General features: G+C 40.7%; 4 protein-coding genes across 4 annotated transcripts; 2 read left to right on the top strand and 2 right to left on the bottom strand.

Moving 5' to 3' along the window:
• Positions 1–278: 278 nt before the first annotated feature.
• On the top strand, positions 279–2570 carry EAE98_002996 (uncharacterized protein; the record flags this gene model as incomplete). Its single annotated transcript, XM_038950616.1, has 2 exons — positions 279–2204; positions 2271–2570. 2 exons carry the CDS (start codon positions 279–281, stop codon positions 2568–2570), a joined length of 2226 nt encoding a protein of 741 aa, XP_038813145.1.
• Positions 2571–5396: 2826 nt separating this feature from the next.
• On the bottom strand, positions 5397–6989 carry EAE98_002997 (uncharacterized protein; the record flags this gene model as incomplete). The annotated part of the gene is made up of 1 exon (XM_038950617.1): positions 5397–6989. The coding sequence occupies one exon, from the start codon at positions 6987–6989 to the stop codon at positions 5397–5399; it is 1593 nt and encodes a 530-aa protein (XP_038813146.1).
• Positions 6990–7800: 811 nt separating this feature from the next.
• EAE98_002998 (uncharacterized protein) lies at positions 7801–8976 on the top strand (the record flags this gene model as incomplete). The annotated part of the gene is made up of 1 exon (XM_038950618.1): positions 7801–8976. The coding sequence occupies one exon, from the start codon at positions 7801–7803 to the stop codon at positions 8974–8976; it is 1176 nt and encodes a 391-aa protein (XP_038813147.1).
• A 6794-nt stretch (positions 8977–15770) lies between these two features.
• EAE98_002999 (uncharacterized protein) lies at positions 15771–19413 on the bottom strand. The gene is made up of 5 exons (XM_038950619.1): positions 18023–19413; positions 17728–17958; positions 17398–17666; positions 17199–17282; positions 15771–17105 (listed from the first exon to the last, which is right to left on the bottom strand). Exons 2-5 carry the CDS (start codon positions 17855–17857, stop codon positions 16416–16418), a joined length of 1173 nt encoding a protein of 390 aa, XP_038813148.1. The 5' UTR covers positions 17858–17958; positions 18023–19413; the 3' UTR covers positions 15771–16415.
• Between the last annotated feature and the right edge of the window lie 2239 nt (positions 19414–21652).

Genomic DNA, 21652 nt, shown 5'->3' on the forward strand with positions numbered 1-21652 from the left:
TGAAAGAACTTTTGATCACAAGAGCTTTGTTTCGAATAGATTAAACGGCAGAACTTTGTTTAGGACCTTGGGACTTCAGCTCAGGAACTGGGTGAATTTAAGGAGGGGTTAAGGCATATATATATACTCAAAGCCGAGGACATCGAGGAATAGTTACGACACACAGGACAATTACACGAATCGCAGCTTCAAATCTCATCAGCTCTTGCTCGCTGATCTGCAAGCTCGCAAGCTTTCTACCTTTCGATAAGGCCTGGCACAATCAAACCAGCTGAAAAATGTCACTCGATCCGCGAGATTCACAAAGGAGGGGTAGGTCTACAAGCCCCGGAGGCGAAAGATCTCGTTCAAGATCTGGATATGAAGTGGAACAATATGGATATGACGAGCCTCGCACTGGCAGATTCAGAAATGCAAGTGCGAACCCCGCAACAGGGTTTGGTGCTTCAAGATATGGAGAGGTGGATAGCGCTGGTATACCTGATACATTGAAGATCGATGAGGTAAAATATACAGAGCGGGATAGGGTTAATGAGAGATTGCATACTCCTGCTCAGTATGACAATTTGGCATATGGAGAGGGATATGAACCTGGTACTCCGGCGAAGATCAATGTTTATGGATCCCGCGATCCATCACCAGCAGCTGTTCCTCGAAGTGCTGGATATGGGAAGGATATCCATACTCCTACCTATAGTACCTTTAGTACTCACAGTGACCGACTAGCTTCCCCCCGCGACCATGAATATGAGAGAGAGACACACAAATATACTGATGATAGCCATGGTCGTCACAGATCGGCAAGCTTCAAGGTCTCGGCGGGAGTGGGCAGTCATCATGGGGCTCTCTCGGCTGGCTTGAGTATGGGTCATGATCAATCTCATGTCCAGTCTCCAGCTGGCTCGCAATTATCAGGGTATAGCAAGAGAGATGAGGAACATAGATATGCCGAGTCCCCGCAGTACAAATATTCGCATACGGGTGAAAAGATTACTTTCTCGAGTACCACGAGGAAGACAGTTATTGGTGGGGAACACCCTGAAGAGAGAAGTCCTCCACTTTCAGCTCGACCCCACGGCCGTAGAGATTCTTCACCACCTAGACATCATAGACATGAAAGTTCATCAGCTCGAAGCAGTAGCTCTCGTCTGGTCTCTGAACAAGTCGTTACTGTTGACCCTGGTGCACGTCGTCGCGATGCCTCACCAAATCCCGCTAGACTGAGCGATCGACTCAACACACTGAGCATCAATACCGGTGGTCATCTAGGCCACTCGTCACACGGCTCTCTGAGCTTGTCTCCTGGAGGCCATTCTCACTCAGGCTCTCTCAGCTTGGCAAATGCACCCAACTCTCCTCTCCTCGAAGCATACAAGGGAACATATCAATCCATATCCCCCATGCCTTCTCCAATGCTAGTCGTCACATCACATTCTGACATCTCTGAGACTTTCTCTCCCTTGTCTCCCTCGGGTGGAGATTCTTTCCGTCGCACAGCCCGCTTCCATGATTCTCAAGATGAAGCTGAGATTCTTCGTGATGCACTTAAGGGTGAAAATCGTGCTCCGGATGTCCAGCCTCTTATTACCATTCTTCCGGGTTTGACACATGAACAAATCCTTGATCTTCGCGACGAGTATAAGAAGATTGTCAAGACGGGTCATGAAAGAAAGGGTGTTAATATCGCTAAACATATCAAGCTCCGCCTCAAGGATGAAGATCCAAGTTTGATGAAAGCTTGCTATGCAGTTGCTTTGGGGCGATGGGAAAGTGAAGCCTACTGGGCTAACTTCTGGTATCAAGGGGAGAAGTCCCGTAGAGAATTACTCATTGAAAGTTTAATGGGGCGATCGAATCGCGAAATCGAGAAGATCAAAGATGGGTTTAGTGATAAGAAGTATAGAGATTCGTTGAGACAATGTATGGAAAAAGAACTCAAGGAGGATAAGTTTAAGAAAGCGGTACTGCTTGTGCTGGAAGAAAAGAAGATGGAAGAGAGTAGACGCATTGATGGGGATTTGCTCAGAGAGGATATTAGACAGTTGGAGAAATGTGTCACGAGTGAGCGGGGTGGTGAGACGAGAATGATTGAGATTGTTTGTACAAGGAGTGATACACATTTGAGAGAGGTGTTGAGAGGGTATGAGGAGAGGTTTGGAAAGAATTTCGCACGAGAAATGTTGGCAAAGAGTACAAATCTTGTGGTATGTTTTTTTATATTCTTTTTTATACCCCTCATTTCTGGTAACAAAACTAATATCTTCTCCCAGGGTGAACTCCTCGCACATATTCTCAATGGAATCATCAACAAACCAGTCCGTGATGCACTCTTGGTACATCATGCTTTGACGCTCTCGACGAGAGATCCGCTCAAGACGGAATTGCTGATTAGTCGATTGGTGAGGTATCATTGGGACCGTAAGCATTTGGAGGAGGTGAAGAGAGAGTATAGAGATCGCTATGGCATTGATATGCAAGACGCGGTTAGGGAGGGGGTCAGGGGGGATGTGGGGAGGTTTTTGGAGGGGTTGTGTATGTGGAGGGAGAGGGACAGGGTTAGAGAGGTTTAAGGGGTAGATGATTGAAGGATTTAGAAATATTTGATGGATAACTTGATGGATATTATATGATGGATATATGATGGATGAAAGAATGATATGACATGGAATGATAAACGGCCGGTTAGGTTAAAGGAATGGAATTGATTTTTTCGTATTAAGATCCATTGTGCTGAATGATTGTGATGTAGGATGAGAGGTGTCATGTTTCAAGATTGTCTTTCCTTGATTTCAAGGACTTGAAGCAGTTGCGTGTGAGCCTTTTTGTTCGAGTTCATACATCTGGAATCGGGAATATGTCTGGAGTCGGGATTGAAGAATCGTTGTTCCTTATTTCCTGAGTAGTTCTCTGCAAATCTTCATTATCAAATAATGAGAATCTCATAGATTATATGTTCAACAACATAAGGGTACTTCAAGATTGACGACTTACCAAAGACTGAGATTTTGAAGTCGGGTGGGGTGTACAATGTAGGTACCCAGATGTCTATGTAATTACAAAGAGAATATATGACAACTTATTAGATGTATTCAAGATTCCCATTTGAAACCATGACATTCTTTGCAACTAAAATACCAGGCTATGCTGTTGAAAGAAAATAGTTGATAAAGCGAGCAAACAGTCAGGTGAGCACTAGATCGAACAACTATCCCTCTCTTTCTCAATCACTCCTTCCTCAGCAACCATCACAACTCCATCTATCTGTAATCCATCACTCCACTCCGAGAATTGAAACTTCACCTCAATATCCACTTACCTACAAACAAACATCTTGTCCAATAGATAGTCAAGTGACTCAAATCCTTTTATCCTCCCTCTACTCTTCCTCATCACATTAGCTAATCTAGCATCTCCCTCCTTCTCATCTCAACTTTACAAACTCACAGTCACAAACACACAAACCATTCCTTCCTTCCTTCCCTCTTTCTCATATATATCAAGACACCCATCAAATGTTAATAATTTACATCAAACGCCTCGCGGTGGTGCAGTGGTAGAAAGCTTGGTTGAGGTAGTGGTTAACCTGTCTGCCTCCCAGATGAAGAATATCGTCAAAGTGCGCAGGAAACGGGGATTCGAATTCCCCACCAAGCATGTGTGTAATATTTTTTGGGAGTTGGACTTCGAGTTGGGGAATTTATTTTTTTTCTGTTCTGTTCTGTTCTTTAGTTTTGGGTTTTTCGTTTGTGGTTTTGGGGGGTTTGGGTTTGGGGTTTGGGGTTCTGCTTTTGGATGGGTTTGCTGGTTTGTTTCGCGTCGGGATTGATTGGTGATGGTATTCACTTATTCACTTCTTGTTCACTTTTCTTGGAATCTTCGAGTCTCTATGGATCTTCCTTTTTTTTCCCTGGTGGATGTTAGATATACAGAGATTTGTTGAATTATAATATAATACCCTGTTAGTGGTTCACTTGAAGACTTTGTTATTTTCTGAGGATCTATATATATCTGTTTATTGATTATTCTTTCCAATTTCAATAATCAGAAGAATATTAGACACTGATTCACACCACCCTTACAGCAAAGCAAGAGTTTCCTCTGGAACACAAATGTCGATCAACGATCAGTGAAATACAACGATCAGTAAAATACTACGATCAAGTTTCGCTACACTCCACGTGTTTGATCCACATATGCTAGATGATGCAGGCAAGCGGCGTAGCAAGTGAAATATAATACACTGTCAACTTTCTCTTACTTCGAACTTTGTTGAGCTCTTATGGTTTGATTTTCTTTTTAATGTTGTTTCTCCCGATGGTGAATAGTTGTTATTTATGCGATGTTCTATAGCTTGAGAGAGACTGCGAATCTTCGATGCTTCCAGGGTTTTGAGGGAGTTCTTCTCATGATTTCTGTGATATTTGCGAATATCTTTGAGATGGTAACACTTACTGCTCTCTATTTTAATTTACGTGATTCATAACAATCGAGAGTTGTGGATGTAATGAGTACTTGAAAAGTTACCCAGGTAAACAAAAAATGGCCGGTTTCCCCAAAATAGCGACTTCTGCTCGGATATTGGAAGATCGAATTCATGTTGCAATTTAAAATAATCGTTGAGACGGTTGTGATTTCTCTGGAATGCTCTAAGAAGATGAGAGCGTATCGTGGTAATATCACTGTTGGATTGGAACTCTGTCGTTCTTGTTGTCTCTTCGAACTGTTTGGGTGGTCGATAGTTGAAATTTGTTGGCTGGATTGATCACTTACACTTTCAGGATTTTGGCAAGTGAGATTACTGATTAAACGTCTGGGAATGTTGGGAGTATTGAACACTATAATGGATCCGAAAGAACTGGCAAGACCTATTGATCTGGATTATCACTATATTCTGCCGTTCATATATAAGAGACGCACCAGGCCGGTTCGAATATAGAAATAATTGACCATGGCTTAGATTTAACCCATATTTATCCATTTATTCTGGCCTTAGCATACTTTGCCTGCCATTCTTACATTGGCAAGTATCGATCTTCTTGTAGATCTGCTTGTTCGAATAAGTTATGAGAGTGGTCTCAAAATCTGGGAATCGTCTCAAAAGGCTTCTATATGGAACAGGCTAGACTACTTAGAACAGAAGATAGCGAGCCTGTAATGGGTACTCATACATAATAGATAGCTAAATAAGTTATTTTGTTTTTGAATACAAAGAAGATTACTGGCAACCTCTCCAAGGCTCATCGTCCCATGTATCATAGGCTTAAACTTTATGTTAGAGCTCGTACGATTCTCTCACAAAAGACAGGCATTTAGTTGGAGATAGCTGGACTATCAAGGTAAGGTGATTGGTACAGAATAGTATATTATATTATTTATTGATGTTATCTACTAGATAATCATTGCGGAGTTTCTATCGAGCCTCCACCTCTCGAGTTTTCCAGGTCGTTCGACCTAACACCATAAGCTCCAATTCCTTTCCTCTCATCTCTCCTCTCAAGAAATCTCGTCAATAAAGCTGTCAAGGCAGTCGCCGCTCCGAAAGTCGCTGCAGCAATCCAACCCGGACGAAATTCAGGCGCTTCTTCGGTTCTCCATACCGCATCCGAGTACCAAATCTGCATGATGTAGCTAAACATATTACTTGTAGCGATCAGAAATCCTCTCATCTCATGATCATGAGACATAAGATCTGGATACCAAGAAAACCAAATTCCCGGCACACCGGCCGAGAAATATGCAAGATAAAAAGCAACGAACTTCAGCTTGATAGGTACAGTCCAGATGGCTAGCACAACTGCGCTGAAGAATGTTCCAAGTTGCATTACTAGTATTGGTGGCCAACGTTTTCCGTGCAAGAGATTAGAATCCGATATCATAGCGGCTACAACTTGAACGATTACACCGATACCAGCTTGAGCTGTTGGGAGCACATCTCTATCGTAGACCGAGTTGCCTTTAGCTTTCAACCATAATGCAAATGCCGGTTGTTGGGATGGAAGGCTCGCTTGGATGAAGAAGTAACCGAATGGTAAGACCCAAAATTGCCATTGCGCCATCATTCGAAAAAGCTTTTTCTTGTCCCAAGCTGACGATCCGAGCGTGTTGTAGCCATCGCGAACGAGTCTTTCTTTGGCTAATTTGATCTCAGCCTTGGTGAGATAGAAAGCTCGAGTGGTTTCGGGAAAATCGGGATTGAAAAAATATCCAATGACGCCGACCGGAAGACTGATGGTCCCACAGATGATGAACAGCCATTGCCATCCAGCATGTCCAAGATGTCCGCTTAAGTTATCGTAAGCGGCTGCTTGGAGATAGCCACTGAACATCGTGGCTAACGTCGCGGTGCAGTAAAATAATGTTACACGCTTCGCTCGCTCTTGTTTCGTATACCATGAACCAATCACATAGATGATACAAGGAAAGAAAGCCCCCTCACAAAGTCCGATGAGAAATCTGAGCGCGTACAATTGCGATACATTAGTAACAGCCGCGCTACAGAATGTAAAGATAGACCAGAGAACCTCAAGTGTGGGGATCAAAATCGATGGTCGAACATGCGTCACTAGGATGACGGCAGGGATTTGACTTATTACATAGCCAGCAGTAAAGACGTTTCCCATGTATGTCAGTTGACTGCCTTTCATCTTGATCGCTTCTTGCATGCCAGAAACATAGGCATTGTTCAGATTGGCTTGATCGAGGTTCTTGCAGAAGTATCCAAGACAGCCGTAGGTAAGGAGGAAGAAATCGAGTTTGAGTAGGAAACGTTTTTCGATGGCTGGTTTGTCTGGATCATCCCAGACGTAGCCTTGAACACTTCTTAAGAATCGATGGACAGAACCTTTGAGTCCGGGCTTCTCCCATGATCTGAGCGGAACTTCGGTGTTGGCGTCTTGATGTGAAAATGGGGATGCTATCGAGCCATCTGTTGAGGTGATATCTGTAGGCAAGGTATCTGACCCGAGATCCTTCTCTTTGACTTCGGACATGATTACTCTCGATCACTCGGAAATAACCTCGAGTCCGAATTTCAACGTGGGGTGTATTGCTTAAAAGTTTCGATTGGCTTTAACATATATAATGGTTTACCGCTTCGCCATCTCAAACCCATTCTCGACCATTCAGACCTGTGGATCTAGAATTTACGCTCGTTCAATATTCATCATATTGCGACATCAGTGAACATCGTTCGTCTTTTCGATATTTTTGCATTCGCTCCAATTAAAGAAGTCATTCTTATCTGATCCTAAATCCTCGTAAGACTCGAACGTAACCTTTCCATGGATACATTGCTATCTGGAATTCATGCTTTGCCAGTGGGTGAATACTTATCCCACTTTTTAGATATGTCTGGTATCTTAGTTTACTTGACGTGACATTTGGGAGAATTGTCGTTGTGTTACATCATGAACCCCTCGATTAGACGATTCCACAATTACCCCGGTTTTCTATCCGGACCGGAGAATTGTAGGATGTTGACAAGCCAATGAAGCTTGTTAATGCCATGGATTGATAAGCGTAGGCGACAATGGTACAAATCAATCGACTAGTTGCTGCAATCATCGCGGATGATCGTCGTTTCATGGGGGTTGAGCGCTCGATTTGGTGATGGTGTCATGCGGGGAGCAGATGACGAAATTTTGGAGATATCTCATAACCACAGAACGAGAGATACAATGTGATGTGCCGAATTGCCGGAAATAGAGATATGGGTAATACTTAAGAGCTTGATTGATTGCAAGTCATTGTCGCCAATTGATTGAAATCATAGTCATCATTCATTGCAAGATTTCACACATCATGTCTACTACCACAACCGAAACCGTCGTGACATCGGCTCCAGATGTCACTCAAACTCTTCAAGATCCAACACAATATGACTTTGATCACCTTCCAAAATACACACATCCCCCTGAGACCAAAGAAGATCTTCCCTGGGCCGAGCTCGTGACACTAGACCTCTCAGACTTCAACAATGAAGGTGGAAAAGAACGTCTCGCCAAACAACTTGAACATGCTGTTCACCATGTCGGTTTCTTCTATGTCAAGAACTTTGGTCTCTCCCAAGATCAAGTAGATCGTCAATTTACACTTGCCAAGAATTTCTTTACTCTTCCCGTGGACGAGAAAGCCAAGTATGAAGTTGACTATGCAAACGCGGATTACAACGGCTGGCGACGAAACAACCGTCATCAAGTTGGAAAAGTTAAAGATAATATCGAGATCTACAACATTCCCAAATTCACCAAAGACTTTGAAGGCAAATATGCTCAACCTCCTCTCCTCCAAGCCCATCTTCCCGAAATCGAAGTCTTCTCCAAAGCTCTCCATTCAAATGTAGTTCTTCCCCTTCTCCGTCTCTTCGCCATCATTCTCCAACTCCCAGACGAAGAATATCTCGTCAACCAACACACCTACGACAAGAAAAGCGAAGACCATTTCCGGTACATGATCTACCACAAGCGCACCCCCGAAGAACACGAAGCCAGCGGCTACGGCCAAACAGCCGGGCACACCGATCTCGGCACCGTCACCCTCCTCTTCCGTCAACCGGTCGCCGGACTGCAAATTCTCGGCGACGATGGAAAATGGACTTGGGTATCCGCACAACCCGGCACCATTACCGTCAACCTCGCAGACACAATCTCGCATCTCACAGGCGGCTGGCTCAAATCGTCTATTCATCGAGTCGTGGCACCACCCAAGGATCAGTGGGAGTATGAGCGCACGGGACTATTGTATTTCGCGAGACCGCATAATGATACGGTTTTGAAGCCGATTTTGGATTCGCCGGTTTTGAAAGACGCGGGTGTGAAACCGAGATTTGAGAAGGAAATTACGATGGAGGAGTGGGTTAGAGCGAAGCAGAGATTACAGTTGAATCCGGATATTGCAAAGGGATTGTATCAGGATGCGGAGGATGGAACGAGGACGGTGGAGGTTATTGGGGGGTTTAAGGATAGGACTTATAAATGAGGAGATGGTTAGTTGATTTAAAAAGATATGAATTATGATTATGAGAAAATTGGAACGTTCTTTACTTGAGTGAACTGGTGAAGTGATTAATTAGAACTCTGATGTCTGACTCGATGGAAATTCGAAGGCTTTCAAATCTGCATTAATGAAAGTGAAGTAGGCTTCAATACTCGGCAACCTTTTGGATGAGCAATGCCTCGACGTCTACGGTATCTGCACGTGTATATAATCTCACAGTTTCTTCACTTGATCTCAGTATAGGCAATAATATACTATAGTAAAACAATGACGCATATAAAGCTTTTGATACAATAAATAGTACATATTGAACAATTGAATACTCACTGCCGTAGATATCACTTAAAACAAATATCTATAAAGATATACAGAAAAACTCAAATATAAAAATCTAATCCCAATAAAACCTAGATAATTAAAAAATATAATATATATAATAGTTGACTAAACATATAATAACTTATTAAAATTCTCCTTTTTATTCTAATCAATGAATCCTTTTCTTTAATGATTCAATAATTCTATAATATCAAAAGATTAAAATATTCGATAACATTAATGAAATCTAAGGATAACCTCAAGTTCATATATTTCGACTTATTTCATACCAATCAAAAATCCATATTTCCGTATCTTATCAATAGTATTCAATATTATCTTAATATTGAATATCTTCAGTGATATCGAATTTCATACCACGTATATACATATTTCGAAGAAAAATCAATATGCACCATTATCTAACTCGTATACGGATTACGGGAAATACTATTGCCTACACTGCTTAATCTGGACAATGCCTTCTGCTAAAACGACCACAAATCTTGGTATATAAGGCTCTTCTCTTGCTAGATCTTGAAATGCTATCCTACAGTGAAACAGTGCTAGCAAAGAGCTACCATGATTCTGCATGTTCAATCGTCCTAGTCTGAAGACTGACAATCTTTGTCGATAAGATCAAGTCAGATCTCGACGCAAAATAACTCTATCTACAACTTTTAGCCTCCGAATTATAATGAAATCACGAGCGACAGTATTGTCAACTTGATGACTATAAACGACAATAATCTTTAGACGGCAGCAACAACACTGAGACTACCAAATCGATATACACATGGACATTGTAATCCCTATCTTCCTCAAATAGAAGCTCTTATCAAAAGTGAACACAGTTTTCTACTGATCATCCACCCACATCTTCTCAAACCATTGCACGGTGGGTTATGAGCAGAGCCTTCCTTGCAGTTGACAATTCACAGTGAGTGACATCATTAGTCAATTTATACCTCTTTCTTCGCTAAACTTCGAGATGTAACGAGGAATCTCATCTTGATGCGCGATGATTAAAGGCTTGATTATTAAAAGCATCATTATCTGATACCTTGTATAAGAATGCCTAACATGGAGCTATTTGAGATAGAATAGCTATTCAAAATTCTCTATCTACCTGTACTAAGCTATTATAGACGAGCAAGCCATTCGAATTACTTTTTGAATGAGAATTTTAAACCATGTGGATTCTTATTTGGAAAGTGATTTAGGTCTATTCAATACTGAGTCAATCCCTCAATCATATGATCGAATTCTCTTCAACACTCATACCTTTGACAGTAACAAGCGAGACCAATATTGTTATCGAAACCCCTTCTTTTCCATCATTATTGTTATACGTCAAATTCAGAAGCCTCTCACACACTCAAACATATTGCAAGAACAACACCACCTTGAGTTTATTACAATATCAAAATTTGAACCAAACTAGATGCACTACTTTATTAGGCCGTCCATCATTTCGTTTATGAGTTGTGATCGTTGTATTTGCCACTCGAGCTGATAAGTAGATCGTTCCTTTTATACTTTACTACCTCTAAATTCACATCGAGTTCTTCTTGCCTGTGAATTATCAACCAAATATTGAACCTAGCACTCGAAATTCTATCCCCATGCTTGAATTAGTAGTAAGAAAGCAGTATGCGCATGATAATTTGAAAAATCAATCACTTATATAAACCACCCTGAGAACTTCCCTCATCAATCAAGAAAAGTTAATCAATAAGCTCCCTTTCTCAGGAAAAGTTTCTTGTAATTCTTGAATTTGGGGTTCGGTCTTCTATCTGTAGCAACTTCTCTTCCGAAAAGATGCGAATTTAAAATTGAGGTGGAATTTTCTCGTTGTCACGATTATCTATCTCATCTATCTCATCCATTCATTCATTCATTCATTCATTCATTCATTCATTAAATACTAATCTAGTTTTTAACAACAATCATCCCTATAGCCATTGCAATAGTCTTAAACAAATTCCCTTCAAACTATAATAAAGCACAATAATAGATTAATAATTCTCAGTAACAAGCCAGCCCACCTATTTCTCCCAACAAAATCCCAACTCCTTATCAAAATACTACAACAGCAGTACTTATTTCTGCAGTTTCCGAACATCTAGTAAATCTAACGAAGAAATCATATGAATTGTCATCTAGTGTCATTTATACTAACTCGTCATTGAGATTAAAGCTTAATACTAATATATGTAACTTTGTATTCATATATTTAATATCTCGTTATTTATCTCGTTATTTATCTCGTTATTTATCTCGTTATTTATCTTGTTATTTATCTCGTTATTTATCTCGTTATTTATCTTGTTATTTATCTTGTTATTTATCTCGTTATTTATCTCGTTATTTATCTTGTTATTTATCTTGTTATTTATCTCGTTATTTATCTCGTTATTTATCTTGTTATTTATCTTGTTATTTATCTCGTTATTTATCTCGTTATTTATCTTGTTATTTATCTCGTTATTTATCTCATTATTTATCTCGTTATTTATCTTATTATTTATCTTATTATTTATCTTATTGTTTATCTTATTATTCATCTTAAAATTCATTCATACAAGATACTATTCTTTTTATCATCTGATATTTCAAGATACTTACAAAAGTACAATTTGATACAATCTCAATACTTATAATACGTAAAAAAACCAAAAAAAAAGTCGTGACACTCAAACTCGCTTGAGAATAACGAAGTCAAACTGACAATATTTTTTGGGGTAGGAAATTTAACAATAATTCCATATATGACATTTTAATCTTGTAATTCATTATCATCTCGTCAAGTATTAAAATCGTGAGAAAGCGATCTCATTTGAAAGTACGACTAATGTTATTTTCGATAAAATCTAAAGTATTTACACGGTCGTTTTCCACTTATATTGTCGACGTCTGACGATTGTTGAATTTTTATTACAAGATTATCTTAATATCTCGACTTATCTATTATGTCATAATCTCTCTTTCTGTCTGAATCTCAGTATACTGAGATTCAAACATACGATATACAATCCGACTTTCAGTCAGTAGACTTAGCCTCAACCTTTTGCTTGCTATTGGATATCGACTTTCTCTGCCTACTCTAGAAACTTGTAGGGTTTTAATAGTGAGAGAGGGGGAGCTTATTTTTCGTTCCTGATTTCGGATAAGTACAAGGGACTATAATTTCTAGGCCCCTATTAATCTAGAGATCACGCATAGTATCAAAGTTCTATAATAAATAAACACTCCTCTCACTATCAAAATACTCTTTTCATTCTCTCTTTCTTACTATCTTCAATTCAAGTCTTAAATTGAATATCATTATCATACCTGCAGAAACTCATTTACTTCAAGATCATTACTTCTATGAAACTACACAAAGAAGATAATTACAAGATAATAAATCGAGAACGATTCATTGCCTATAAGCTAATAAATAAGCAAGATTCCTATTCCTATTACCAACAAACAAATCCTATAAACTCCAGCTAGTCAAATCACTCAATACCTATCCGCATCTAAATAATATTCTCATAGAACTTTACAACCAATATACATCCACAACAACATCAACGCATCATCTTCATCCTCATTTCCCCTTACCTTCTCCATTCCTTTTATTAGGTATTACACGATAGATGGATGACACACCACATTCACCATACCTATAAACCACATCTCAGTGCAATACTCAACATCACACTCAGCCCTCTACAAACTCCTTCCAGAATCCAAAAAGCCCTCGATACCCAAAATTTCATATTAATTAGTAAATCTTCTTCATCTCCTCCTCCTTTTCTATTTTCATCCTCTCACAACCTCGAAAGATCCAATCTACAATCTACAATCCACAACTCCATACACTATCCTCCTATACCACAAAAACTTCCACATAGAATCTTCGGTATTACACTTGTCACAGCCAGCTCTTTATCTACACCTTATTAGATCTATTCCTAATCCCCCTCCTCGTCTTGATTTCCCACTCTACTCTATCAGAAAATTGGAATTTCAACTTTTAGATAATATTTTAATTCCCTTCCCTAACTTTCTATTCTCTATAACCTCTCGAGTCTGGATCCCCATCTCTCTCCCCTCCATTCATCCGCAAAAACGAAATCTCATTCTCTCTCTCTCCTTCCCTCCCTTCCTTCCCTTCCCTTCCCTTCCTTCCCTTCCCTCCTTCCTCCTTCCCTTTCCTCTCCTTTCCTTTCCGTCTCGTCCCTTCCTCCCTTCCTTCCCCTCCCTTTCCTTCACTTCCTATTCAAACATCCGCATCCCCATCCAATTTCCGCCGCCCATCCACACACTAACCCAACACAACGAACACTCACAATCACAGCAACAATTCCCTCATAGAATAATTTGACCCCTCTCATCCTCTCATCATAATCAATCCTCCTCACCCTAGCATACGATATTCATAGCTCACCTTTGTATACTTACTTTCCCCCTCTTATTCTCTTCTTTTAATATCTATATTTTATACTTCTCTTTTTCAATTTTTATCTATTAATAATCGATTTAATTTAATTTAATTTCATCCCTCCTATACTATTCCATCCCATCTCCTCCCACCTCATTCCTATTCCCATTCCCTATTCCCTTCCTATTAACCCTCTTATTAATCCCTCTCTATTTCCCAATCTCATATTTACCACATCATACATAATACTATAATACTATTTCATTCTATTTCTTTCTTCAATCCAATCCAATCCAATCCAATCCAATCCAATCCAATCCAATCCAATCCAATCCAATCCAATCCAATCCAATCCAATCCAATCCAATCCAATCCTTCATTTCTATCATCTCCTCCTCCCCCCCCACCAAAACCTTCTCGCTAAAAACAACAACAAAAAAACAAAAAAAACAACCTCCTATTCCATCTCCTCCCATCCCATCTCCTCCTATCCTATCCCATTCTATTCCATCTCCTCCTCTTATATCCACCCATCTAACCATCTAATCATCAAATTCAAATTCAAATTCAAAATCAAAAACCACCCATCTAACCATCTAATCATCAAATTCAAAATCAAATTCAAAATCAAAAACCACCCACCTACCCCCTACCCCCTAACCTCTAACCCCTAGTCCCTAAAATCATCCTACATTCTATATATCATATATACTCTCTCTTCTCTTTACTAAATATCTCTTCTCTTCTCTTCACTATCCACCTCTTTTTCCTTTTTAATTCTTGAATACTGTTTTATATACTACTTTCTACTTTCTACTACTTCTACTTTCTACTTTCTACTTCTACTTCCTACTTTCTACTTTCACTTTCTACTTCTACTTTCTACTTCCTACTTCCTACTTCCTACTTCCTACTTCCTACTTTCTACTTTCTACTTTCTACTTCCTACTTCCCATTTCCCACTTCTCTATCTTCTCTATCTTCTCTCTTCTTTTTCTTTTTCCTTTTTCCCTTTTCCTTCTCTCTTGCCTCTTTTTTCTCTTACCTTTTCTCTCTATTATCTCTTCTCTCTCTTACCTCTTCTCCCTTTTCCCCTTTCATTACTTCTCACCATTCTTTCTCCCTTCTCCCTTCTCCCTTCTCCCTCTTCCCCTTCTCCCTCTCCCTTCTCCCTTCTCCCTTCTCCCTTCTCCCTTCTCCCCTTCTCCCTTCTCCCTTTTCCTCACTCAACCCTTACCCTTCACCACTCACCACCTTTCTCCCCTCCGCCATCCTTCTCACCATCCTTCTCACCCCTCACAACTCACCATCCCTCACCCCTCACCCCCCAACCCTCAACCCCCAACCCACCACCACATTCCCAATCTCCCACCCCCCCCCTCATCCCTTTTTTCATTCTCCTTTATTTCCCTTTTCACTTCCCTATTTCTTCCCTATCTCTCCCTTTCCCTTACTCTCCTCCCCCCCCATCCCCTTCCCCCCATCTCCCCCTGCCCCCCATCTCCCCCTTCACTCGCCCGCTTCACTCTCCCTGTTCTCCATCATCCTCCCCTTATCATCCTCCCCTTATCACTCTCCCCTCACCCCCCTCCTCCTTCACCCTCCCTTAAAATTTCCTATATAAAATCTCTATTCCCCTCCCCTTCCCTCCTTTTTCCTCCTTTTTCCTCCCTATCTCTAATTCCAAAATCCTAATCTCTCCACTCCACATCCTCTACATCACCCCTCCTTCTCCACCCCATCAACAAAAAATCTAGAATCCCTCTCCCCTATTCCATCTTCCCTACCAAATCCATCCCTTCAACTATTCCAAGCGAGTTTCAAGGTCGATGACCTTGGAATATAGCTAGCTTTTTGTCCAAACTAAGATAAATCAGAATCTATTCCTCCAAGCGAGAAGCCTCTCTTTACCCTTAGATGATATCCATCCATATCTTACTTGATCGAATCCACTAACTCACCAAAAGACTCACAGATCGCACTTGCACTTACCTGCACCTACACTCACACTCACACGCATCAAATCCAATTAATACACAATAATTTCTTAATTTTAATATTGTATGTCCATGTACCTATGTTTCGCTGGATCATTCCAGGAACCGTATTCCTATCCATTTACACCCATCCCAGCAACTCATTAACAAGCCAGAAGTTTTCCGAGATGAATTAATTTTCAATCTCCAATGTATGTACAATCCACCGTTTGCTTTTTAACCTATTTCCTCTCGCCTCCACTAAGCACATATATGCATCTTAATAACAAGTTCAAAGAATAGAAGACATCTCTTTTGAGCATCTCATCCAACATTGAACCAGGCCATCGCTTGTGCGTGTAAAATCTATGAATACAGTTTGAAATGAAAAAATGAAAAGGTGTACCGAAGCAAGCCACACCAAGGATTGTCGTAGTCATATGACAAATTACCATTATTGACTTGGTAAGGGTTGAATATGATACTTAATCCAAGTGCTATTTATGAATGAGCCCCAAATCTTTCAATTAAACTCTGGCTGTCTTCGGGAAGGGTATTATCCGAGATGTGTCGCTGAAAACTCCAACGTTCACCTAAATTGCGGTGAAAACGTTCAAATCCTGTATGTTTCTGAAGGTGAAAATAGAAGGTTCGTAATATCGTGTGTGGCGAGAAAGGAAAGGATGCAATCATTGTTAATCGGGATCAGGGTTGACAGCTCGAAGTATTGGTCCTGTTTGATGAACGCGCCTCGAGTAATCGTGATCATCTCGAATAGTATTGATACTCTCTCGACTCTTATTATCTCCACGTTGATAGGGAGCAGCAAAAGGATCCAGTCTTGGATCCACAGGCATCAATTGACTCCTCCTGGATCCAGGTGTATGTAATTCGGGTTCCCACGTTTCGACCACGCGTTTTCCATCGGTGCCGAGAACAAATCGTGAATTTTCGCTCATGGTTCTCGATGGTATTGGTCCACCCACACCGGCTACACCGGCTAGGCTTTCCCTTCGACTATTAACGGCTGCATATTGTTCGGCCTTTTCTTGTCTCCTCTTCCGTACACAGAAGTATGCGACGCCCGCGATAATTGCGATTAAAGCTACCAGACCAATCGTGAGACCCACAGCAGCTCCAGTGGTCAAACCTCCATCTCCTTTCGAAGCCGACGAGTTGCTGTTTGAGTTTGGTGGTGCAGTTGGGGTAACAGTAACCGTTCGAACTTGACCGGTCACAGTTTCGAGGGATATGACTGGAGTGGGTGTCCACGTAGAACTTGTCGAGCCCGATGTAGACGAAGACGACTTCTGGGCGGCTACTGTAGTTGGTGGTATTGTGGAAGTACTGGATGCTTCCGTAGAGCTAGTTGATGAAGTAGTTTTCTATTCGGAAAAGTTAGCTTGGCGACTTTACCCGTTGTTCATTTTAGATGAGATAAAAATTTAAATAAATTTGAAATCAAAAAAGTCGCGTACGGGTTGAACGATAGTAGAAGAGGTGGCTTCAGCAGTTGAAGAAGAAGTGGTCACTGGTTCAGGACTCGACGTCGAAGTAGTTACCTAACATTGAAAAGAAGTCAAATGGGTTGCCAGTGAAGGCACACGGGAAAGCATCGAGATGGTGACTCAGGTTGGGAGAGGAAAGGAGAAGACAGGATTGTATCCAAGTACTAACCTTCTCAGATGAAGTCGAAGTCGACAATGTTGTAGCAGCTCCTTTTGTTCCCGATGGGGATAATGTCAAAGACATGTATCCATATAAACTATCTCCACCACACGTATCATCTGGATAACCTGGGCATGGGGTATTGCAATCGCTCGTCGAAGATGTCGTCCCCGGCACATAATTTGAACACCAACATTCTGATCCTTGTACCACCGCAAAAGCATATTCATCCAAGCAGAAATCGTGACAAAGACCATCGGATTGATAGATAGAGGAATCTACACAGAGGTCAAGATTAGTAATTGTCAGACTCCAATTGATTCATCAAGGTTGACTTACTGGCACTGCCAGAGCCTGTATTCAAGGACGAGCAATACTCCATAGATATTCCCTGAACATGTTTGACCAAGGCGAAGAGGCCTATGGCGACGACCCCCAGCCGATAAGAATCTTGCAGCGAATAAAACATGATCAATTACTTTTGAGGAGTAAGTATCTCCGTGGTGACTTTATGGATTTTTTTCTCTCTCTCTCCAATGGTAAGGTTATCGATGATCATATATGTCTTAGCTGTTGCCGGAAAAAACAGTCAATGGAATGTCGGGGAAGGTGGAATGCGGGATTGTCAACGAACGGGATTAGAATATGAGATATCAATCAAGGTATCCCATTGAATGAAGTCGATCAATCAACCAGTTAATTAATCAAATCAAATCCGTCACAGAGTGATGACAATGATAGCCATTTCACGCCGTTTGAAATTACTAAGAGATTGGTATAATCCTTCCCCTCTTCAAAAAGTGAAAGTAATAAGAGAACGAATGTAAAGTTGAGGGTTTTGGTGATGTAAGAAAGGTACCAAAGAGGACGAGAAGGGTTGGATGTAGGAGGAGGAAGAGTAGAAGACGAAAAAGGAAAATTGGGGAAGTCGTAGGAGATTAATTTAATGTGGAGTTTAAAGGTCGTAGTACCGATTGTAATTGGAGGAAGAGGGAGAAGTGATGAGGGAGAGGAAGAGGAGGAGGAGAGATGTATGGAAATGGAAAGAGAGGAAGAGGAAGAGGAAGGGAGAGAGAGAGGAGAGGAGAGAGAAAGCGCGATGGATGGATGGATGGATGGATGGATGGGTGGATGGATGGATAGATGGAAAGATAAAAAGATAGCGTAGATAGGGAAAGGTAGTAAGAGAGAAAAAAGTAGGAAAATAGATTGATAATAGATGGAGAAAATTCCAAGCTTGATTGAATGTAGGTATCGTAAGGACCTAGTCTAGTCAAAAAGGAAAGGAAAGGAAAGAGCCGTACCTAGATAGAAAAGATACCTCCTAGTCTAGTATCGTACACCAGTACCAGTTCACCAGTTCACCAGTTCTCCAGTTCACATGTTCTTATTAGTGCATTTGTCAAGTACGAAAGGTCTTTATTTAGTTCTCTTTGGTTCGTCGTGTCGGCCCAAATGGAAATGAAAAGCGGCAAGTAACATTTCCACCACGTTCTGTTAAGGTTAGTTGTGATTAATAAATGTGTCTCGTTCCAGATCTCTCATTGGTCCATGGCGCATTTGATTGGATTTCTTTTCTTTTTATTCCCGTTTGGGCCTAGTGTTTCGTAAAATGGTCTCTTCCCGTGAAGAAGCTATGAGGATTAGGAAGATGGCTAGTATGGCTAGTATGGCTCTTGTGTATGAGGCTGAATTAGCTTTACAATAGTTTCAATTAGAGTACTTTACCCGGCGACCTAGGACCTAGGCAGGTCAAAAGAGATGAATCGAGGGAAATGTCTTGAACCTCTTAAACTCAAAAACCGTCGTGGTGTCAGTGTCAGTCGAGAAGAGAAGAGAAGGTATTGATGATTGTGCAGAGGGAGAGAAGAGGAAGAAGATATTGTACCTACTGGGTCAATAATTGATTGTGGTCAAGAGGTGGAAGAAATTCTGATATTCTACTCTCCCTTCCTTTTCCTATCAAATCATCGAGGGACGTGTCAATATATCTATCAAATGTATCTATTAAACACAGGTATCCATCAAATATATCCATCAAATATATCTATTCAACATATCCATCAAATATATCCATCAACCATATCCATCAACCATATCCATCAAATATATCCATCAAATATATCCATCAACCATACCCATCAAACCATATCTAGTATCTATCTTGCTCACCCAGCCACCACCCACCTCACCATCTACCATCTACCATCTACAACATCCCATCATTCCTTCCCCTCCCGCATAACATGGCATGGTGGCACTCGTATCGGACAAGTGGATGCGTGACCCGACCACTTTGACTGCCTCTGAACCGTTGGAAAGTTTCTTGGAAAAACGCCTTGATTTGCTTGATTGATGACTAGTGAGTGATACCGCATGCGAAGGAAAGAGTAAATTTTGGCTTTCTTGGACATTCAACATTGACATTAATGATTCTTATTTGGGTGTTTTATACCATATACTATATATATATACTATATGAACTCCTCATCAATTCGAAACCACATTACTATTGATTGTACGGGTTATATATAGATACATGATAGTATGAAATGCTTTTTTTAAGATATTCTGTTTTTGGATACTCTTGGATACTTTTGGATACATTAGTAGAGCAAGTAAGCTCGAGGTACGGAGTAGACACTCTTTCTCGATCTAAGAATGACTTGCTTTCGCCATGTACTCCATACCAAGCTTAGTGGACATGTAAATCTACTTCAGTCTACATACAGAGTACTAGATATGCATCTAATCAATGCATCCAAGTTCCAGCATCTAACCGTCTCCAACAGCATCTAACATCTACAGCTAACATCTACAGCTAACATCTACAGCTAACATCTACAGCTAACATCTAACATCTCGTAATAGCTAACAGCATCTAAATACAGAATGCATCTAAATATGTATCTAAATATGCATCTAAATATTCTAAATATGCATCATAAAAGCAGCATTATATCTTTAACCCATAATCATCATCATCCCCCTCCTTCAAACTAACTACCCTCCCGTTCCCGTCTTGTCAATTCTCTTCCCACTATACGAGTCCCTCACAACCATTCACACTTCACAATTCCCAACCAGTTCCTCACGACTGTGCACATTTCCAGCATCCATCGAGTATATCCAGGTAGGTCCCAAGGTATCTCTGACCATTCGATCGTCCATTTGCAACGTCCATTCAGCAAAAGATGTGCGCGATGCATTTTCCGTTATCGATAATCCAAGTTACCACAATCAAACTCAACCCTTCACCCCCTGGTACAGCTGAAATGGAAAACATCAAACGCCCGAAACGCCCGAAATGTTGATATCGATATCATTCTGTTTGATTTTATTTGATTTGAATTGAATTGATTTTTCTTTCCTTCCATCTTGATTTCATAATTTGCCTTCCCGTACAAAGTACCTCCCTCCTCTGATCCACCAAGAAAAAATCTTTCCTTTCTTTTCTCATCACTCCTGCCGTGTCTTTCATTCTCTGCACCTCATTCGTCAATGGAGTGTAAATCACTGCTGTCAATAATCAACACTGCCGAGCACACCTAACTCCAAGTATCAAAGCATCTATCTGGATAGATAGTCAGGGACTAGCTGCAGAAATTCCACCGTCCACTCCGATCCCATCCAAGCGAGCAGAGCAGATTCATCACGACAAGAGGACAATTGCATCTCCAATGCTTCGGCATGGCCGCATGGGAAGTTTATCGTGTACGTTTATCGTGTACTCCATCCGTCGTTCGCTCTATGTGATAACTCCGGAGTCCGTACAGTACATAAGTATATCATACATATACATATCACCCACATCTCCTCTCCAATACATAATTCTCAACACAAGACAAATAAATCCCAGAACGGATCACGGAAATCACATCAACCAATCCAATCAACCAGAGAATACAATAGATCTCAATTCATCATCTCGACCAAATTACCATTCTTTTTTCCTTGCCTAACTTCTTTCCCTTCTCTTCTCTTCTCGGTCTTCTCTTCTCAATCTTCTCCCTTATCCACTTCTATTTGAAACCTTTTCGTCGTCATTGACATGCTTTAGTGCTGCAAGTGTTGTCGATGATAATTTTCCCAGACCCACTCCTATCAACTCTCTTGTACTCCGTAATAATAAGTTGTTATGATTGTGTGTTGCATGGATGCTTCGAATTGAATGATGATTTTTGAGAATTGGCCTTCTTCTCTATGTAACTTTATGAGTTGATGAGTTTATGAGTTTATACACAAATTATCCAGAGAGATAAAG

Source organism: Botrytis deweyae (genome assembly GCF_014898535.1).
Source record: "Botrytis deweyae strain B1 chromosome Unknown BDEW_005, whole genome shotgun sequence".
In the NCBI taxonomy this organism is placed as follows: domain Eukaryota; kingdom Fungi; phylum Ascomycota; class Leotiomycetes; order Helotiales; family Sclerotiniaceae; genus Botrytis; species Botrytis deweyae.

Excerpts from the sequence above, each read along its gene's own strand:
- EAE98_002999 (XM_038950619.1), bottom strand. The coding sequence starts at position 17,857 with ATGTTTTATTCGCTGCAAGATTCTTATCGGCTGGGGGTCGTCGCCATA. Across the intron at positions 17,667-17,727 it reads TACAGGCTCTGGCAGTGCCA|ATTCCTCTATCTATCAATCC; the intron begins GTAAGTCAACCT and ends ACCTCTGTGTAG. Across the intron at positions 17,106-17,198 it reads CTTCTACTATCGTTCAACCC|AAAACTACTTCATCAACTAG; the intron begins GTACGCGACTTT and ends TTTTCCGAATAG.